The sequence below is a fragment of the Conger conger genome, chromosome 14, assembly GCF_963514075.1.
Source record: "Conger conger chromosome 14, fConCon1.1, whole genome shotgun sequence".
Classification (NCBI taxonomy): domain Eukaryota; kingdom Metazoa; phylum Chordata; class Actinopteri; order Anguilliformes; family Congridae; genus Conger; species Conger conger.
This window is the reverse complement of record NC_083773.1, coordinates 6,058,636-6,078,263: the sequence shown is the minus strand read 5'-3', so window position 1 is coordinate 6,078,263 and position 19,628 is coordinate 6,058,636. Positions and strand designations below refer to the sequence as shown.

Here is a 19,628-nt window from a genome sequence, read left to right as displayed (position 1 = left end):
CTACTCAGGTGAGTTTGTTCTGAACTCCTGACTGTTCACACATCTTGTGTTGCCAGCCTGAATCATTTGGCAGCTGAAAGCTATGAGGAAAACCAGCAAACACTACAGACCTTAAACAGCAGCCTAGTAGTTAAAGTACGTGACTGGGACCCGGATGGTTGGTGGTTCATTCAATCCTCGGTGTAATCATGATAAGATCTGTACTCCCTTGCGTACGGCCCTGAACCCCATATTGCTCCAGGGGGGATTGTCTAGTCGACTGTAAGTCGCTTTGGATAAAAGTGTCAGCTAACTACATTTAATGTACATAAAATCTACCCGTTTATTATGATTGTACTTTGCTGGAGTTCAGTTCCGTTCAGTGATTTCCGATTTACAAAGTTTTGCTTAATAGAAATTTATGGGCCAAATACTGTAATCAATAGTTACAACAAGTTCAGATAAAATGCGAAAAGGGCAAATCTGTTAAGGGAAAACCCCACCTGGAAATTAATTTTAACAAACGGCCCATTCAGTTTTACTCTTCCAATTTCCATTATGTGTCAGGAGCGCCCCCTGCTGGTTTCATAAAGTACTAAAATGGGCGGTCTGCGGATAAACTAAAAGCGCTCAGCTCCTTTTATTTCACAACTTAGCTGTGTTGCTTTCTGTTGCGGAGTGAATTTGGTCCAGCCCGGGAGAAAAAATAATTATAACGTATTTGTTTTAAATCAGTGCAAAGAAATTTAAAAATGGGCAAGGTTCACGGAGGAATGAAGTGTGTCAAATATCTTCTGTTCATATTCAACTTTATATTCTGGGTAAGTGTTATCAGGGGATATTGGTTCACCTGCATTCCGGTTGAATGCCATTCGTTATTTGTATTAAACTAACCAGTGAGCGACATGCTAAATCATTGTAGCTAGTTAACAGTTTGGCTATTTGCATGTGTAATCTAAACTAGCTGTTGGTGTATGTATACAGAATCATTCTGCATTCTAACGATACCTTATCTGGTTATGTTCCGCTGGTCGAACCGTGGGGTGTTAAAACAGGATGACGGTTCCGTTCAGACAATAGTTTTTCCTAAAAGACAATACGCCCAGTTTCCTTGATGTATCGTATTTTTCCACAGAAAGCTTATCTTGGTTGGCAACTTGCTAAAATACGAACGTAGTCCAATTCATGGATTAATTCAGTGGCAAAATGCGCTTTCTTCAGTATGCCAAACTAAACTGTACAGGTGCTCATTACTTCACATCATAACTTGTTTTGTTGTTGCCCTTAACCACAGATAACAGAGCGAGAGAGAGAGAGAGATGGTGGATGGTGGATGGTGGATGGAAGTGTGTGCGTGTGTATGTGTATCTGCTGAAGCACTTGTGCAGTAGAGATCTGTCAGCAGCGGAGTTAGAGGCTGTCACACACATTTTCAGGGCTGAACATCTTCAGCTTGGTCAAGAGTAACAGCAGTGATTCCCTGGCGGAATTAAACCTGCAAACCCTGTTAATTCGGTGCAGGCTTCTCAGGCAGCAGCAGGGCAGCAGATTTAACGTCTGTGTCATCGCGGAGTGGTGGACTGCTGTGCAATCTTCAGCGGCCTCCTGCTTTCCTTATCCATCCAGCATCGCTGCTTGTGGAGTCCCCACAGACATGTCCATTATCCTGTATCAGAGTGGAAGTGTCGTTTAGACTGCATGCTCACTCTGGGGCTGGCACATGGGTTCCGATGCCTTGCACATTGTGCGGTCACTCTATCCCGGCACCAGAAAGGGAAGCATGTAGGCTTTGTGCTGTCCCACCCTACAATCTCTGACGAAATCATGGGAACTATCCACACGGCCTGTGAAAGAATGTACAGTATGTGTGTGTGTGTGTGTTTTTTTTTTCAGATGCAGCGTTCCCATGTCATGTGTTTTGCTGTCAAGGTTTAACCCTGAACTGTTTTTCCCTGGATAATGCAGTATTGTGTAGCACATTAAACGGCCTACTGGAAGCTCTGAACAGGGACACTGTGATGGGGGAGGAGGGAAAGCATCAACGTTTCTCTTCAAAGAAACGCACACAGTGGAAAAGAGTAGAATCAGAATTTGTTAGCCTTGTATGTGTATGAATGTGTATTTAATGGCTTTAATGAATGTGTATTTAAAGTAAAATGTTTTGACATACACATTTGTAAACATTTAAAATTACATTTGTGCAACTGAGTTTTTTTTTTTGCATGTGGAAAAACAGTGAGGACACAGGGCTCATGAGCCATGACTATTGGTTAGTGGCCTAACCTACAAATTCTCCTGACAAGCTGGTTGGTGCCTTGCATGGCAGCCAATCGCCGTTGGTGTGTGAGTGTGCATGAATGCGCGAATGAGAAGCCTCAATTGTACAGCGCTTTGGATGAAGGCGCTATATACAGTACTGTGCAAAAGTGTTAGGCACCTGTATAACATTCTGTACCGATAAGATTCTTTTAAAAATAATTCAATGAAAGGTCCTAAACAAACATACTATTAATTTTACATTACATTTTAGTAATTTGGCAGAATAGTTAAAAACTGAATCAAATCAATATTTTTTTGTGACCACCCTTCGGCGTTAAAACTGCATCACTTCTCTGAGATAGCCAACGCTGTCCTGCAGTTCTTTAAGACAATCAGCAGGGAGGTTGTTCCAAGCATGTTGGAGAACCACAGTTCTTCTGCAGACTTTGGTTGGCTCCTTGCTTCTGATCTCAGACAGCCTTGATTAAGTTTTTATGTAAAAAGTAGTCAATTGCTTACAGTAATATGTTACTTTTTAAAATTAAATACAAAAATTTAGTCTTTTGGAAAATGAATATTTGGAAATCTGAAATGTGTTATTTTATACTAATACACAAAAAATAAACATATATATAATAAAGTTTAGGGTGCCTAAGACTTCTGCACAGTACTGTATTATGTATATATATATTATGCCTACCATTTACCATTTCATGTGGGAGAAATGTTCCATTATAACTGGGGAGTGGACACAGGAATATTTATGTACAGAATTAGAGTTTGGAGAGGGTATGGTCAGAGAACTCAAAGGCTGTGGGTTTCATCTCCATGTGGGATGCTGCAGTTGTACTGTTTGGTGTAGAAAGAGACCCTTTGTAGCCTCATGCATTGGCTGATTTGAATAATATCAACATATCGATGATCAGCTCCACTAGCTGATGAGCTAGTAAAGGAATGGCAAAGGAATATCAAAACTTCCACTTAGGGCATTAATGGGATAAGTGTGTTTAAATGTGTGTAATATAATGTAATGGAGAAGTGATGGTACTGAGCTGCTCAGCACAAATTCCTGGGCGGGTTTTGTACTGCGCCACCCTGTGGCCTGGCTGTCCGCTCTTGAGATGGACAGACTATAGGCCAGATGCACTAAGGTTGGCCGTACACGCAGTGCTTATGCCGCCACTTGGGTTAATCTAACGCGCTTGGGTTAATCTAACGTGCCTGCACTTGGGTTAATCTAACGCGCTTGGGTTAATCTAACGTGCTTGCACTTGAGTTAATCTAACGCGCTAGGGTTAATCTAATGTGCCTGCTCTTGGGTTAATCTAACGTGCTTGCACTTGAGTTAATCTAACGCGCTAGGGTTAATCTAACGTGCCTGCTCTTGGGTTAATCTAATGTGCCTGCGCTTGGGTTAATCTAATGCGCTTGGATTAATCTAACGTGCCTGCTCTTGGGTTAATTTAATGTGCCTGCGCTTGCGTTAATCTAACACGCTTGGGTTAATCTAACGTGGTTAGTCCCCACTAGCAGCAGATGTATGTCCAGCGTAAGCCTGATGGTGACACTGGTTGTACCAGCCAGACTTTGGCAGTTACTACTTACAGCAGATGTTCTCATTCAAAGTATGTGGCAAAAAAGTATGAACTCATAACTTTAATACTGTGGAACATTTCTGATCAAAATGGCTGGTAAAGCCAAGAAGAAAACCGTGTTTTTCACAGACAGATGCATTGTAATTGTTTGCTTCTAACAAAGATACTGTGGTCCAAGTGTAATAATACAAGCACAACTCCGAAGAAGAAAGCTGGTATTGTAATTAGACAATGTAGATAGTGATAGATCATTTATATAGCGCTTTTCTCACCCTCAGAGCACTTCACAGTGATGAGGGGGAAACTCGCCTCAACCACCACTGATGTTTAGCACCCACCTGGGTGATGCACAGCGGCCATTTTGTGCCAGAATGTAGGGGGAGAGAACAAACCTGTTAGCCACGTTATTATGATTAATTACTGCTGCAGTCAGCCTTACAACCAGCTTACGCCTACCCCTTATCAGACGTGTGTTTAGTCCAGAGCAACGTCAGGCGTTTGTTAACCCCCAAAAGTGTGTAGCGGGTGTAAAATGTCCGCCTAACCTTAGCACGTAGTCCTGACTCCCGCGAGTAAAGTTCTTCTGTCTCCGGCTCCAGATGAGTGGAGACACAAGTACCAGGCCCAGTTGACTTCACACACACACTGGCTGTGTAATTGTTCATATCTCTCCCTTCGAGACTTTAAATCGTATTCATTTAGCCATATATTGATATGTATAATTTAGCAGCCTATAAATAGAGTTTATAAGTGTGTTTATCGGAGAGCTGGCAGTGCTCCAGTGGCAGATGGGCCTCTGCTGGAGGCTTCCTCAGATTGCCGCTCAGGGAGATTCTCCTGTTCCTTAGGGCCGGTCTCAGGGGTTAGGTCCAGATTTCTGCTTTGTGACAATGGCCTTTGTTTAAAAAGCACTGTACAAATAAAACTGAATTGAACTGAATTATCAGAGCAGGGTAATTGTAATTCCTTAAAGTGTGTCTTTGAATAGTAAGTGTCAGGGCCCAGGACTGGCTGTATTGCTCCAGCTGTGCCAGTATCTTCCGTGGTCCATGGGGGCGACATGGCTCAGGCCGTAAGAGCCGTCGTCTGGCAGTCGGAGGGTTGCCGGTTCGATCCCCCGCCCGGGCTGTGTCGAAGTGTCCCTGAGCAAGACACCTAACCCCCGAATGCTCCTGACGAGCTGGTCGGCGCCTTGCATGGCAGCCAATCACCGTTGGTGTGTGAGTGTGTGTATGAATGGGTGAATGAGAAGCATCAATTGTACAGCGCTTTGGATAAAGGCGCTATATAAATGCCAACCATTTACCATGCAGTAGAATCAGAACCAGAACCTGCCTTCATAGAGCAGGATTTGGACTTTCCGTATCATGTAGTTTCAGTCGCACTCCAGCTGCAGCTTTAATTAAGTTCAAAGAAATTGAAAGATGAATATCGAAAACAGTGTCTAATGATCAGTGATGGTCCAAGACCTGGGCTCTTCTTAGGTTGAGAGGTTGATTGCTCTTTGATCAGTGGTTTAATATTGTAGGTAACGGTGTGTGCATTGATCGATGGTTTAGCATTGCAGGTAACAATGCGTGTATTGATTGATGGTTTAGTATTGTAGGTAACGGTGTGTGTGTATTGATTGATGGTTTAGTGTTGTACATAATGGTGTGTGTATTGATCAATGATTTAGCATTGTATGTAATGGTGTGTATATTGATTTATGGTTTAGTCCTGCAGGTGAGGCCTGTCTTGGTCCTTAGGACCTAGGCTGAGGGGGGAGAGGTCTCTGGCCTCACTGAGAGGATGCCAGGGCACCTGCTTGTCCGTCAGGCAGGACTCACAGCCTGTAACGCCGATGAACAAAAGCTGCGTCATTCTGTCAGAAAGAGATCGGACCTCACAGATAAGATGCAAATGTGCGGAGAGTCATGGGTATTTAAGCTCGGCCATATGACCAGGGTGTTGAAGGTCGCTGGACTGCAAACTTGTTTTGTTTCAGTGATTTTCCGCTGGGCCGGCCTGACATTCAATAAACTTTAAATTGAGTACACTTAGGTGACTTGGGTGAGTTCCTGCATTGTCCTGACTTTGATTCCACTGAGACACAGGGTCCTAACAGCGTGAAGCAAGACCATCTGTCTAAATCAGCAAATAAAACTGTCAAACGCTTTCCCTCTCACTCCACTTTGAAACGGCTTAATGTTATCAAGTCAAATGGAGAAATGTCAGCTACAGTCTATTTTACGTCCAGGAAGCATTTATCAGAATGGACGTGATTTGTTAGATGCATTTGTTCATTAGGGTCTGTGGTCTTTAAAACATCTTATTCATGTAATGATTTTTTAGAAATGAGCTCCTACACAAGTAATCTGGCCATGCAGTGGGTGTGGAGTATCTTTTATTGAAGACTCTAGCAACTTTATCCTGTCCATAATAACATTTTGTGCATTTTGTTTGTTGTGAATGGTCTCTTGTTTGTTTGTTTTGCACACAGTATTTTGTTTGTTTTGCGCATTGTCTCTTGCTTGTGACAGTCGGCAGAGGCAATAGCTGGATTGTTATTTTGGGGGGTTTTGTGGGGTTTTCAGATTTCAGAGAGAGAGAGAGAAGGTATGTCAGTTTAGCAGCATCTGTAAGTCAGAAGGTTTTTGTGAGTTTCTGTTGCATGGGTGTAAGCACATCTGAGGTGGCGGAGCATGTCGAGGTGTGAGGGCTGGTGTGGTGTATTCTGGGTAGTGGTGAGAGCTGGTGTGGACTGTGGAGTATTCTGGGTGGTGTTTTGTGCGCCTCTATTTCCTCCTCTGGTCCCTGCAGATTGCATACACAACCCACAGACAGCCCAAGTTGTGGGCTGATGGGTGTACTTGCCTGAGACAGCCTATGCTATGGGTAGTGTTGTTGTCTTTAGCAGCCGTGTGTCTCCATGAGGTCTGTTGTTTCTTGTTCTCACAGGTAGATAACAACTCCTTTATAATTCTGTGTAAACATCTGCGAGAGTGTCCACCAGGCATCACACACACACATTACATTACATTACATTAATGGCATTTGGCAGACACTCTTATCCAGAGCGACGTACAGTTGATTAGACTAAGCAGGAGACAATCCTCCCCTGGAGCAATGCAGGGTTAAGGGCCTTGCTCAAGGGCCCAACGGCTATGCGGATCTTATTGTGGCTGCACCGTGATTAGAACCACCGACCTTGCGTGTCCCAGTCATATACACATGTGTACACACACACACGCTTGGTTCAAAATTATTGTTATTCTAGCGACCATTGTGGTTAACCACTCCCGCGTTAACCTTTGTCTTGTATACAGATTAACCAGAGTGTGACCATGTCAGGGTGATTTGATACGAGAGCGGTCTGTGTTTACACCCCATGCTGGCCGCCCTCTTTGCCGAAATGAGAAAAGGCTTCCGAGCTTTCAGTGCAGGTCTGAGAAGTTTTTTGTGCTCAACATCACACGTATACTCCCTTAGCTCGCAGAATTATTCAGCGACCAACATGTGAGGCGCAATCTATGCAATCTATGCCTTCTGCTGTGAGAACGTTTCAATGCCCACACCTCTTCTAAATACCCCCATCTTGTTTCACAAGTTTTTTTGAGCATGGCAGACTCTCGCAGCAGAACTCATGGAGGAATGCCTTCATGTATAGCTTTCTTATAGTTTGTCGACTTCCTGTTTTAAACAGTGTTGCAGTCGCACAGCAGTGTGACACATCAAAGCTTGGGGAAACGGAACCTTGCTTCAGTTTTCTGCACTTCCTGCAGATGTACCTGGAACAGCTACTGCCCATCAAACCACACCACCCCCAACCAAATTTCCTGCCCCCACAAGTCTGTTTTTCACTGTGCTGCAGACGTATATCAGGGTCTACGAGAGGAAGTGGTGTAGATGGAGAGAGAGACACCAGTTACATCAATTTTACTGCTTACTACGTGGTAATTCTGGGAGTCCTCGAAAAGCTCTCTCTCTCTCTCTCTCTCGGTGGTACAGGCCCTCTATGGAAGAAGTCAAACTGTGGTTGGCTCGTCTAACGTCTCTCTCTCTCTCTCTCTCTCTCTCTCTCTCTCTGTAAGCCCCCCCCCCCCCTCTCTCTCTCTCTGTAAGCCCCACAGGCCAGTGTGTTTTCTGGTGTCTTATTTTTTAAGCTGATTTGCGGGGTGGACTCCCTCCTTCGGGGCGATTGACACCGTTTACATTTTAAAGTTGTGTGTTTGTGCGCTGTGAGATGTGCACTGAAGCGGGTCGGGCTAAGTGGCTCTCTCAGGGCTGTGACGCTCCCTCCTCGTCTGTAAACCAAACCCGTCATTTTCGATGCGCTACGCTGAGTTCACGCCGAGCGTTTAAATCCCGCTGACCCCAGGCGGCGACAGATGTTGGCTGGCTCCGACTAAATTTGAAATATGTTTCCCACAGTAATGGTAAAGGCCACACCAGCTGGTCTGTGTCGTTTTCTAAACTAAGAGCACTGCTACCCTTGTTCAAGGCATTTAGCCTAAATTGTCTTCAGGACTTTTCCAGATATAAGTGCACTATACACTCTCTGAGCACTCTATTAGGTTTTTATTAGACTTCTTTTTTTTTGCTCTTCTGCATACCACTGTTGTAATGTGTGGTTGTTTGCGTTACTGTCACCTTCCACCGGCTGGTCTCGGTTTGGGGACTCCCCTCTCCTGCACCACTCCCCTGGGTGGTCTGATTTCCCTGGCCTGTCCTGCCAGTGGTCTGGCCTGAGCGGGGAGACAGTGGCTCTTTGTCCTGGGAGAAGAATCGGACAGTGAGGGAGTTTGGGACTGAGGGGGCAGGCCAGGGTCCTATTGTACCGCAAGGCCTACTGTACGGTTCTATTGCATTACATCACTTCCTGTAGTGCTAGGCTATACATCTCTATGGTAAAGGGCTATAGCATTACATCACTTCCTGTAGTCCTAGGCTATACATCTCTACAGTACTGGGCTATACATCTCTATGGTACAGGGCTATAGCATTACATCACTTCCTGTAGTCCTAGGCTATAAATCTCTATAGTACTGGGCTATACATCTCTATGGTACAGGCCTATAGCATTACATCATCTCCCATAGCGCTGCATGTCTGTACCATACCAAGCACTGCAGACCTGGGTAAAATATATCATGGGGGCGACATGGCTCAGGGAGTAAGTCGTCTGGCAGTCGGAGGGTTGCCGGTTCGTTCCCCCGCCCGGGCTGTGTCGAAGTGTCCCTGAGCAAGACACCTAACCCCCAAATGCTCCTGACGAGCTGGTCGGGGCCTTGCATGGCAGCCAATCGCCATCGGTGTGTGAGTGTGTGTATGAATGGGTGAATGAGAAGCGTCAATTGTACGGCGCTTTGGATAGAGGAGCTATATGAATGCCAGCCATTTTCCATTCATTTACACTGTAGTGTGAACTCGTTGCGAATGCTCGTTCCAAGCTGGATGTATTCCCCGAGTGCCTCATCTGAAGCCTCTACCCAGAAGTCATAGCGTAAAGCAGCTGAAAAATGTGTCCTTTCTGTCGGCGAATTACAGAAAGAAGGTGATGACATTCTTTTTCGGTGGCCAAGACAACACAATCCGCCCTGTCAGCGAGAAATGTAAACGGAGAGAGTGACGGATAAGTGTTCTCATGGTACGAAGTGTGAACCCGCGGTCTGTCTCGCTGTGTGGGATGGCGGACCGCAGCTGTTTCTGGGATCTGGAAAGCCAGTTCTGCGCTCGAGAAGCGGCACGTTCCCAAGACAAATATGAGGAGCATGTCGCTATAATATAAACACTTAAATGAAGTCTGCCCGGCTCTCAGGAAGGCTTTTACAAGAGCGCACAACTCTGCTCAGAGTGAAACAAAATCTTTTGCTTTTATTTGTGCCCTTTTACAGGCCAGTGCTAGGATTGGTTTATATATATTTAAAAAAAAAGATTCCATACCTGAGTCGTATCTGTCCTGCTGCTGTAGTAGTTTATGGGTGCAAAACTAGTCTCGGCATCAAGATTTTGATCTTCAGGACCACATTCCATTACTTTAACTTTAATTGTTTATCCTTATTTGTGACTTACTGCAACTGTTTTCCCTCCTGTGGCCCTCAGGGTTAAAATGACCCTGCCCTGTGAAAACCCCCATGTAGACCCCTGAACATATGCTCAGTGAGCACTTTATTAAGTATTTATTAGACTTAAGTCTTCTACTGCTGTGGCCTATCCACTTGTGTTGTGTGTTCAGAGATGCTCTATTGCATACCACTGTTGTAATGTGTGGTTATTTGTGTTACTGTCACCTTCCTGTCAGCTGTGACCAGTCTGCTCCTTCTCCTCTGACCCCTCTCATTAACAAGGCGCTTTTGGCCACAGAACTGCTGCTCACTGGATGTTTTTTATTTTTTGCTCCATTCTCTGCAAATACTAGAGAGTGTTGTGCGTAAAAATCCCAGGAGATCAGCAGTTTCTGAGATACTCAAACCACCCTGTGTTCACATTCTGACATTTGGGCTGAAAAACAGCTGAACCTCTTGGCCACGTCTGCATGCTTTTATGCATTTCATTTCTGCCACATAATTGGCTTGAACAAACTGGTGTACAGGTCTAGCCAATAAATTGCTCACTGAGTGTAAGTCTTATGTGTCATTTTAAGTGGCACACGTCTATCACAGTGAAAAAAGACTGTAGTACTAACTAGTGGTTTAGACAGAAGAAATGGCCCGTGTCTCTGGACTGGATTTAAGGTTTAAAATTAAATTAAGAGACTTTAGCATGCATCTGTTGCCAGGGTGGTCCTGGGGTCACGAGGTCAGGGCAGGTATAATATTACATTACATTAATGGCATTTGGCAGACGCTCTTATCCAGAGCGACGTACAACAAAGTGCATACCCATAACCAGGGATAAATGATAAACCCTAGAGGGAAGTACAATCTCAACTGCTACCGGTACAACAACGATAAGGACCAGGGCCTATTTGAAATTATTATTATTATTATTATTATTTTGTTTTTTAACACAAACAAATAAACAAACAACAAAGCAGAAGTGACCAAATAACATGAAGACAACACGAGAGTTATCAGAAATCTAATATTAAACTCAGAGATCACAGCGAGTGATGTTATCGTCATAGATGTTTGCTTTCATTGGAATGATGTTTTCACTCAGACGTGCCGTTACAAAGGCCTGCTTGTGTCCCTGACAGCTGATTGGCTCGCTGGTCCTGGCCGTGGGACTGTGGCTCCGGTTCGACCCCGACATCGTGTCTCTGCTCAGCAAGCAGGGGGCTCCCGAAACCTTCTTCATGGGTGAGTGCGCAGAAATACGCATTTTACTTTTCTTTTTTTTTTCTTTTTATGACATTACATTACATTATTGGCATTTGGCAGACGCTCTTATCCAGAGCGACGTACAACAAAGTGCATACCCATAACCAGGAATAAGTGCGCTGAAAGACCCTAGAGGGAAGTACAATTTCAACTGCTACCTGCACAACAAAGATAAGGACCAGGGCCTATTTGATTTTAATTTTTAAATTTTTTTTATTTAAACCGCGACACGCAAAAGTATGAAAAAAAACCCCTTAACTAGCCAAACACTGCTTACCTAGCCAAACTAAAACATCCTGATACACAAGTAAATCACAGAAAGACAACAAATAAGGTTTACAGAGAGGTAGGGAGGGACAGGGAGAGGTGATGCTTGAAGAGGTATTGTGTAATAAAGTGCAATACAAGTGTTAAACATGGTGTTAAAAAGACAGAAGACAGAGTCACAAAATAATCAGACATTCAAAACAGAACAGAACCAAACAAACAAAATAAAACAAACCAGCAAACAACCAGAGAGGGAGAAATAAATAAATAAATAAATAAATAAGGAAATTCATTCATAATAAAGATAATGATCATTATATTTGTGAATAACGGTGTGCATGTCTATTATGGATGCATTTTACTTTAGCATTTTTATCATTTCAGCAGACTCTTTTAATCCAAAGTGCATAAGTTCCTCAACAGGTGAAATGCATCAAATCCATGAATATCAAGACACGCATGTAGCGCAGTCATAACCAAAAGCAACCGTCATCATCAAGTGCGAGTAACAAGGAATCTTGTTATGCGATGTGTCTTCGGAGATGAACATAAGTAGTACCTGTCTTTCGCGAACAATCTCGAGCGGCGTTGAAAAACAGCGTGAGCTGAAACATGTCCGCCTTTGGAAATAAACAAAGAAATAAAGTTGTTAACTCTTGCTTGATTAATCATTGGAGCGCGGGCCTCTGTGTGCTTTTTCATTTGAGTGCAGCGTCCCCCCCCACCCCCCCCCCACCCCACCCTCTTCCCCTTCAGAAAACTGGTAGACCAATGAGCTGTGGATCCCAGACATTTAATCTCAATATCAGAGTGTTACAGATGGACTACTGCGCGCGGGGACGAAGATATTAATGCTATTTGTTATGTTGTCAAAGTACACGCCATCCATAATCATAAACCTAAAGGATGCATTTGAACGCATCCTGGAGGTTCATTAACAATATAATGACCCTTTACGGGTTCTCAAAGAGCCTGAGAGTCTTCTATAGGAACACACCCACACACCCCAGAACTAATTCTCATGTCAGGGAAATAAAAATGCTTAATGACTCTCTGGTTATACCCTTGCTTGAGAAGTCCCCATGGCCCAAGTGGTCGTGTTGGAAGATGTGTAACACTTTCTGCTGCGGTCCTGGTCGCGCTAATATTGGAATAATCGTAAATCACTCCGATATTATACTCCAGAAGCGTAAAAGATGATCTGTCTCTGAAAGCGGCAGATGCACTCTCACTGCAGGTTTCATAAACAATGAAAGACAAGGGCCCGTGTGAAATTATTCAGCCATAACTTCGGCATATTTCCCTGAAGAGAACTTGAGGCCTATTGACCAGCTTTGTGTGTGAAGTGCGCGGTGTTATGCGTATGGAAATTTCCAATCAGGAGAAGGAGGTGGTGGGGGGGGGGGGGGTCTCTTCCCCCCTGAACCTCCGAACAGAACTCTTCAGCATTCTCCGGACTTAACCAAAATTCCTTCTCTCTGACCGTGTCTATACTGAGCATCGTGAGATCCTTCTTCTTCTGTGAGGCTAATTGACCTCAGTATTGGACCTGGGGCTTTGCGACTGTCTCACAGTCTGAGAATGTGTTGGTTTCAGGCACCACAGATCCCGTAGTTAGAGGGTAGAGGTGGAGAGTGATGTGTGCTTGTGGGCAGGGTACATCATATCGCAATAGCCTAGGGCAGCCTGAGTGTGTGACTGGGCATTCGGTTGACTCCAGCCTGTATGTGCCAGGCCAGCCCTGACCTTTTTGGGGGCAGTGAACAATGCTTTTCACAGGGGTAGGTAGGGGGCTGTGCTGGTGAACCATGGCCGGAGGGGGTGGGGGTGAAGGTTTTCCAGGACTGAGGTCAGTCAGCCTGACGGAGAATCAGCCTGACGGAGAATCTCACGATGTCCCGTAGAAAGGGTCAGAGAGGAGGTATTTCAGAGAGTTGTCCTCTCTTGGGCCTTCTCGAGTAACAGGGCTAGGTGTCCTGAGAAACAGGGACTCATGTTGGAGCCACAGAGAGACCCCTGGTCGGCAGGTTGATTGGGTTGCCCTAGAAACGGAAGGACTGGAACCTGATGGATTGCAGGCTACAGGAAAGCGCCTCACACCACACCAGTAACCGTAGCATTAAATCAACGTGAAACAGTGACCCTGGTTCGGCTGGTGATATCTATTTTTATTGCAACCGCCTCTGTTTGATGACAAAATGTACCAATAATATTCACCAAGTGAGTCATTCTTCCGAAATGGCCGCCCACTCTCCAGTATAAGATGGCGTTACGGTAAATGTCTCCCACAGTGATGACATCACATGTAGGCACATGCTGTATATAGTGTCATTTGTGTTCCTCAGGCAGAACTGTTAGGTCTATGCTTCAGGGGTTAGATCGTGCTAAAAGCCCTTCTTTCTTTGTATTGTAAAGGGATCGCAGTGGGGTGCAGCCAGTTGTGCGGATGACATCAGAGTCAGATCAGCTCATTTTATGACATCATCACACTACACAATGGCTCCATTCTGTTCCGGCCAATAAGGAGGCTCAGACAGTTAAATGAGTCTTAGACAATTCTTACGCCAACCGTTCTGGCAAAATGGAGGCCTTGAAGTGGTGCTGCTGCTTCGTGATGCAACGCTTACTAATTTGGTTCGCTCCACCGATTAAGGGGGTTAAAATTCCACATTATTGCCGGCTGGTGCCCTTTGACATACATCAGGAAAATATCATGTGGTCTTGAGTAGAGCCTTGAGTAGGCTTTCTGTGCCCAGTTCAAGGTGTTGCACGCTGAAGAAAAAATGTCTTAAGAAGTAATGAGACTGAAATATTGCCTTGTTTCTAGTTACCGTTTGCTCGACAAGTGACGTTTTGCTCATGGCATTGGCAAAATCTTGAAATGAGTCTCACAGTATTTTTGTCTTGTTTAGCAAGAAACGTAATGGAAATAAGATTTAAAATATAAGACTACAATACTTGTTGAGATTGACTGACTTATTTCTTGGTTTTTGCTGTGCAACAAAGCGCAGTCCTGAGATTGTTGCTGCTCCGCCATTGGCTAATCCCAGCGATTAGCAAGACGTTTGGTCATTGTGCTTGACACTTCTAAATGCCATGACCCCTGTAGAGCAGCTGTGGGGGGGGGCGCGGGGATGCACCAAAAAGCAGCCAATGATTTTACAACACAATTAAGTTTGGATTGAGTGGTGTAATAACAGCGAGGTTCTGTAAGGAATGTGTGTGGAAGATCAGTCCTGGAGCGGTTCTGCAGGGAATGTGTGTGGAAGATCGGTCCTGGAGCAGTTCTGTAGGGAATGTGTGTGGAAGATCAGTCCTGGAGCGGTTCTGTAGGGAATGTGTGTGGAAGATCGGTCCTGGAGCAGTTCTGTAGGGAATGTGTGTGGAAGATCAGACCTGGAGCGGTTCTGTAGGGAATGCATGTGGAAGATCAGACCTGGAGCGGTTCTGTAGGGAATGTGTGTGGAAGATCAGTCCTGGAGCAGTTCTGTAGGGAATGTGTGTGGAAGATCAGTCCTGGAGCAGTTCTGTAGGGAATGTGTGTGGAAGATCGGTCCTGGAGCAGTTCTGTAGGGAATGTGTGTGGAAGATCGGACCTGGAGCTTCTCCCAGCGCCTGGGGCCTACACGCTGGTGTCATGGCTGAGTTCCACTCCAGAGATATGATATGATGTATGCTGTACCCGTCCCTGGCATTTTAGCACCTCGAAGAGGCGGCTATTAATCCTGACCCCAACTCTGCTGTAGGCCAAAGGAACATTTGCCAGGGGAATGACTTATCATATGCTCATACGGATGACAGTATGTGTACTCTGTCCGTAATGTTTCCGACTTGCCGGGAAGAACTCTTGGCTAGCCCCCCGGTGTCCAGGGCGTAGCTGTCAGTAAACAGTTGGGAATCCGACATGTTCTTGGGAAAGCTGTCCAAGTCTTAGCTGAAGCTGATAAGACCAGGCAACTCAGGCAGCGTTCCACAGCACTGCAGTACGTCGTCTTGTTAACGTGTGTAATTCCCTGCAACTGCTATTAGCAAACATCCCTTGGACACTGCATAAAACGGCTGTCTTATCTCGCATTTTATTCTTGTAATGACACTTAAGATCTTATTTTATTCAGAAGTTATTAGTTTGTTTGTTTTAAGCTACTGAATTATTGTTCTTATCCAATTGGCAAATGTGGAAAGTGAGTTAAAACTGTCTTGTCTCAATGGCAGAAATTCTTACAAAAATTATTATTTAGCAAAAAAGTGAAGGGGATAAGATGCTTTTAATCTAAAGTGATTTACAAGTGCATAGGTTCTTCCAGAAGTTAAAGCATCACATCCATAACTAGTAAAATACACATGAACACCAAAAAATACAGTCATCGTAAGGGCAATTTTATTTTTATTTAATTTTTTGGGTTAGACAAGAGGGATATCAGAAAGGGGGGGGGGGGGGGGATCAGGATATAAGACTAAAATACTTGTGGAGATTGGAATTTTTTTTGTTTGTTTATGCAGTGTGTTTAGCTGTGGTACATGGGAATGTGACACTGTTTGCACGTATAGAGAGTAATGTAGGAAGCATAGAGAGCATAGCAAATAGGTTTCACAATACGGCTATGATTAATTATGGAGAATAGATTCTTCTGGGTTGCTAGGGCAACGTGATAAATGATAAAAGTCCGTTGGGTTGTGGATTGTCGGCCGATGATGCAAGCTGCCCTCGCAGTGTCTTGTTTTGGTTTCTGTCCGTTACTGTACGACTTATGAAAGCCGCTCCTGGAGAACGTTCCGGAGACCGAAGTGGAGCCGCCCTGGGGGAGCCGAGTTCTCGGAGCGGAAACGTTGACGAGGTGTTGCTGCGTTTTGAACGAACGCAAACCTGCAGGACCCCGGAGTATTCGCATTAACACTGCACTGTTTCGGTGAAGCAGTCCACACTATATAATAATATAAATCATTAGTTTTTTATTTAGCTGAAGATTTACAGTATCGACTTACAGTTGATTAGACTAAGCAGCAAACAGTCCCCCTATGCGGTGCACAGCTGTGCGGATCTTATCATGGCTACACCGGGGCTTGAACCACCAACCTTGCGGGTCCCATTCGTGTACCTTAGCCACTAGTCTACAGGCTGCCCCACAGGGCTATGGTTTTGGGTTTTTAAAAGACCTCATGTTAAGTCCACTTCCAGGTTACAGGTAAACGTAGCACCAGTTTTGTAGTTATTTATTGACGTTATTTGCCTTTGTGTAACCTTCCAGTGAGCCAGAGCTCCTTAAACACGACACCGATGATGTCAGTTTAACACTTGGCCTCTCGGTCCAGCCTCTAAGCGCGTGAGCGATAGCTTCTCCTCTGCTGCAATAAACCTTCTGTCTTTCTCTCAATTAGTGTGGTTCCTCTGGGGGGGCGGTTTGTACCAGACCGACAAACAAGTGTCCTCGTGTGGATTAATTAAGACCTCGCACTGCCCCCCCCCCCCCCCCCCCTCCCAGCACCTGGGAAGGGACCCCCCAGCGTGGATACCCACCCCCAGGGTGGATACACTCTGCACTGGGGGGCAGGGGAGGAGGATAGAAGGGGCAGGGCCACAGCAGTGATCCAGCCCTTTCCTCATTAGAGAGCCGGGTGCCATGGCGATGTGATCATGTGACCGCTCCTTACTTTGTGGTGTGAGTCTGACTTGCGGATGCTAATCGCCCCAAAACCGGGCAGTGCCTGTATTGCAGTACTGCCCCTCTGTGCCTCTGTGTCCAACGCCCACTTCCGGCAATGGTGTGCACTGCATGCAAGCCAGAAAAATAAAAATAATAACATCTGGCCCACGCTGAAGAGGATCGCTACAGGATATTTTGATGTGCTGAAAAAATGCTTCTCTGCATTAATGTCCCTCAAACTCTGCTTAGGAAACATAAGGAAAGAAAGTATATATGTTGCAGAACAAGACGAATGAAACCAGCTAATTGAGAAACCCACACATACATACACACACCAGTCTCAAGCTAATGGAAAGAACCACTAACACACACACACACACACACACACACACACGCACATACAGGTCTACATGTAATTGAAAGAACCACACACACACACACACACACACACACACACATACACATACAGGTCTCCATGTAATGGAAAGAACCCCCCCCCCACCCACACACACACACACACACACACACACACACACACACACACACACACATACAGACACATACAGACACATACAGGTCTCCTGGTAACGGAAAGAACCACACACACACGCACAGTGGTGTCCGGCTAATACAGTTGTGACAGTGTTAAAAGCCCATTTGTTCTCTGAGCTCCACACTAATTGTGGAGCGGGAGCGTAAGAGTCACACTCCATCTCTGACTGGACCTGCAGGCCCGATCAATAACGATGTCAGCGCCACAAATAATTACTGCTCCCGAGAGTGGTCACACAGCAAAATCACCATAACTCACCGCATACAAAGAGGGATTTATTAAATGTCGATGGTACTGTGAACACACAAAGCCCAGGAAAAGGAGTTTGCTGGACATACACTACACAGCCTTCAGAATGATAACATAGGGCGGCCTGTAGCACAGTGGTTAAGGTAAATGACTGGGACACAGGAAAGGTTGGCGGTTCGATTCCCCGGTGTAGCCACAATACGATCCACACAGCCGTTGGGCCCTTGAGCAAGGCCCTTAACCCTGCATTGCTCCAGGGGAGGATTGTCTCCTGCTTAGTCTAATCAACTGTACGTCGCTCTGGATAGGAGTGTCGGCCAAATGACATTAATCACTGATAGGTTTCTAGGGGTTGGTTTTCTGGAAAGCTGGACATTCGGTTCATATCTCCTGATGTGTCCTCCATGTGCCCCCATCTTAAAAAGAAAAGAAGGCTACGCATTTGTAATGGTACCTCACAAATGTGCCATAAACTGAAAGTGTCGTTGTAGGGATTTGTAGCTCTGCTGTATTATTGCAGTATGTGTATATCACTTATGTACAGTTATTGTAGCACTCAGGGTATTCTAGCTGCCAACTGTGGTATGCTAGTCGGTAAGTTGATGTACTCTTCAAGGGTTCAAGTTGTGTCAATGTGATCACGCTCGGAACTGTACTTTCCTCCAGAGTCCTGAACGTACTTGTCCCAGGGTTTGATTTGCTGTATGTCTGTATGTCGCTCTGGATAAGAGCGTCTGCTAAATGCCTTCAATGTAATGTAATGTATCTGAAACTGGGGGGTACAGCACTGCACCTGACTGCCTCACACTGTCATATCGGAACTCTGTAGTATTAGTGTGGCTCATCTCTCAGTAGTTTCTAGATTCTAGAGTAGTTACTGGATTTTCATCACCGGAATCTGTTATTACCATTTCCCAAAGTGCACTGGGGCGATGCTGAGAACTTCCCTTTACACACTTTCCATACCGCTGAATTCAAATGAGCTTTGGTTCCACTTGAGGTGACTTTGAAACAGCAGCCATTCACGTCAGTGTCAGTATCATTTTGGTCACAGCTCAGATACCATGGCAGTAAAATACTTGTGTATTTTGCACGACTACGTGTCTGCTCTACACTCAGATAAGGCACAGTGACGTAAAGTTGTATCTTTGTCTGGTCTAGGGCTGGGTATCCTACGATCGGTCACATGTCCACATGAGAATGTGTTGTATCTTTGTTTCGGTCTAATACAGTCTCAGCATTTCCTCTTATTTCATGACATATTCCCATAATGAGAAGCAGAGATCAGGTGAACAGCACTCTGAGGCGTCATTCTGAGAAGTGAAACACATTTAGGAGTTCCCCCTCTTCTTTTTAGCTGTGACACCTGTGCAAAACTAAAATTGAAAGTGTTATTATTATTATTTTTTCTACCTATGACGTACTGTATTCATCACTGCGTGCTGCCGGGACACTTTGGCTGGTCTGTCAGACTGAAAAATTCCATGGTGTTCTGTTATTGTGTTTATTTATTTTTTTACATTTTGTCGTGTTACAGTTCCAGTGCAATGCCGCCCTCTACTGGTTGGGCCTTGAGTTCACATAACACATGAGCCAAGGAATTCATATATTTCTAGTTTTTTTATATTTTGTGGTCGCAGGAATGTGCCGATTTACTTTTTTTTTTTTATCACCAAATTCAAAGGCATCACTGGTTAAAGGTAGCTCATCAAGTTGGCCCAAATCAGGAAAAGCTAGCAACACAAAGCTGTATCAATTAAAATAACAGCCATTCATGTTA

At 44.9% G+C, this 19,628-nt stretch overlaps 1 protein-coding gene across 1 annotated transcript in view; it reads left to right on the top strand.

The window, feature by feature from the left end:
* Positions 1–640: 640 nt before the first annotated feature.
* The window catches only part of LOC133110157 (CD9 antigen-like), a 24,053-nt gene continuing 5,065 nt past the window's right edge, over positions 641–19,628 (top strand). Inside the window, exons 1-2 of the mRNA XM_061220054.1 lie at positions 641–800; positions 11,014–11,116. Coding sequence (XP_061076038.1) covers positions 732–800; positions 11,014–11,116 — 172 coding nt within the window. The 5' untranslated portion in view covers positions 641–731. The remainder of the gene's footprint in view (positions 801–11,013; positions 11,117–19,628) is intronic.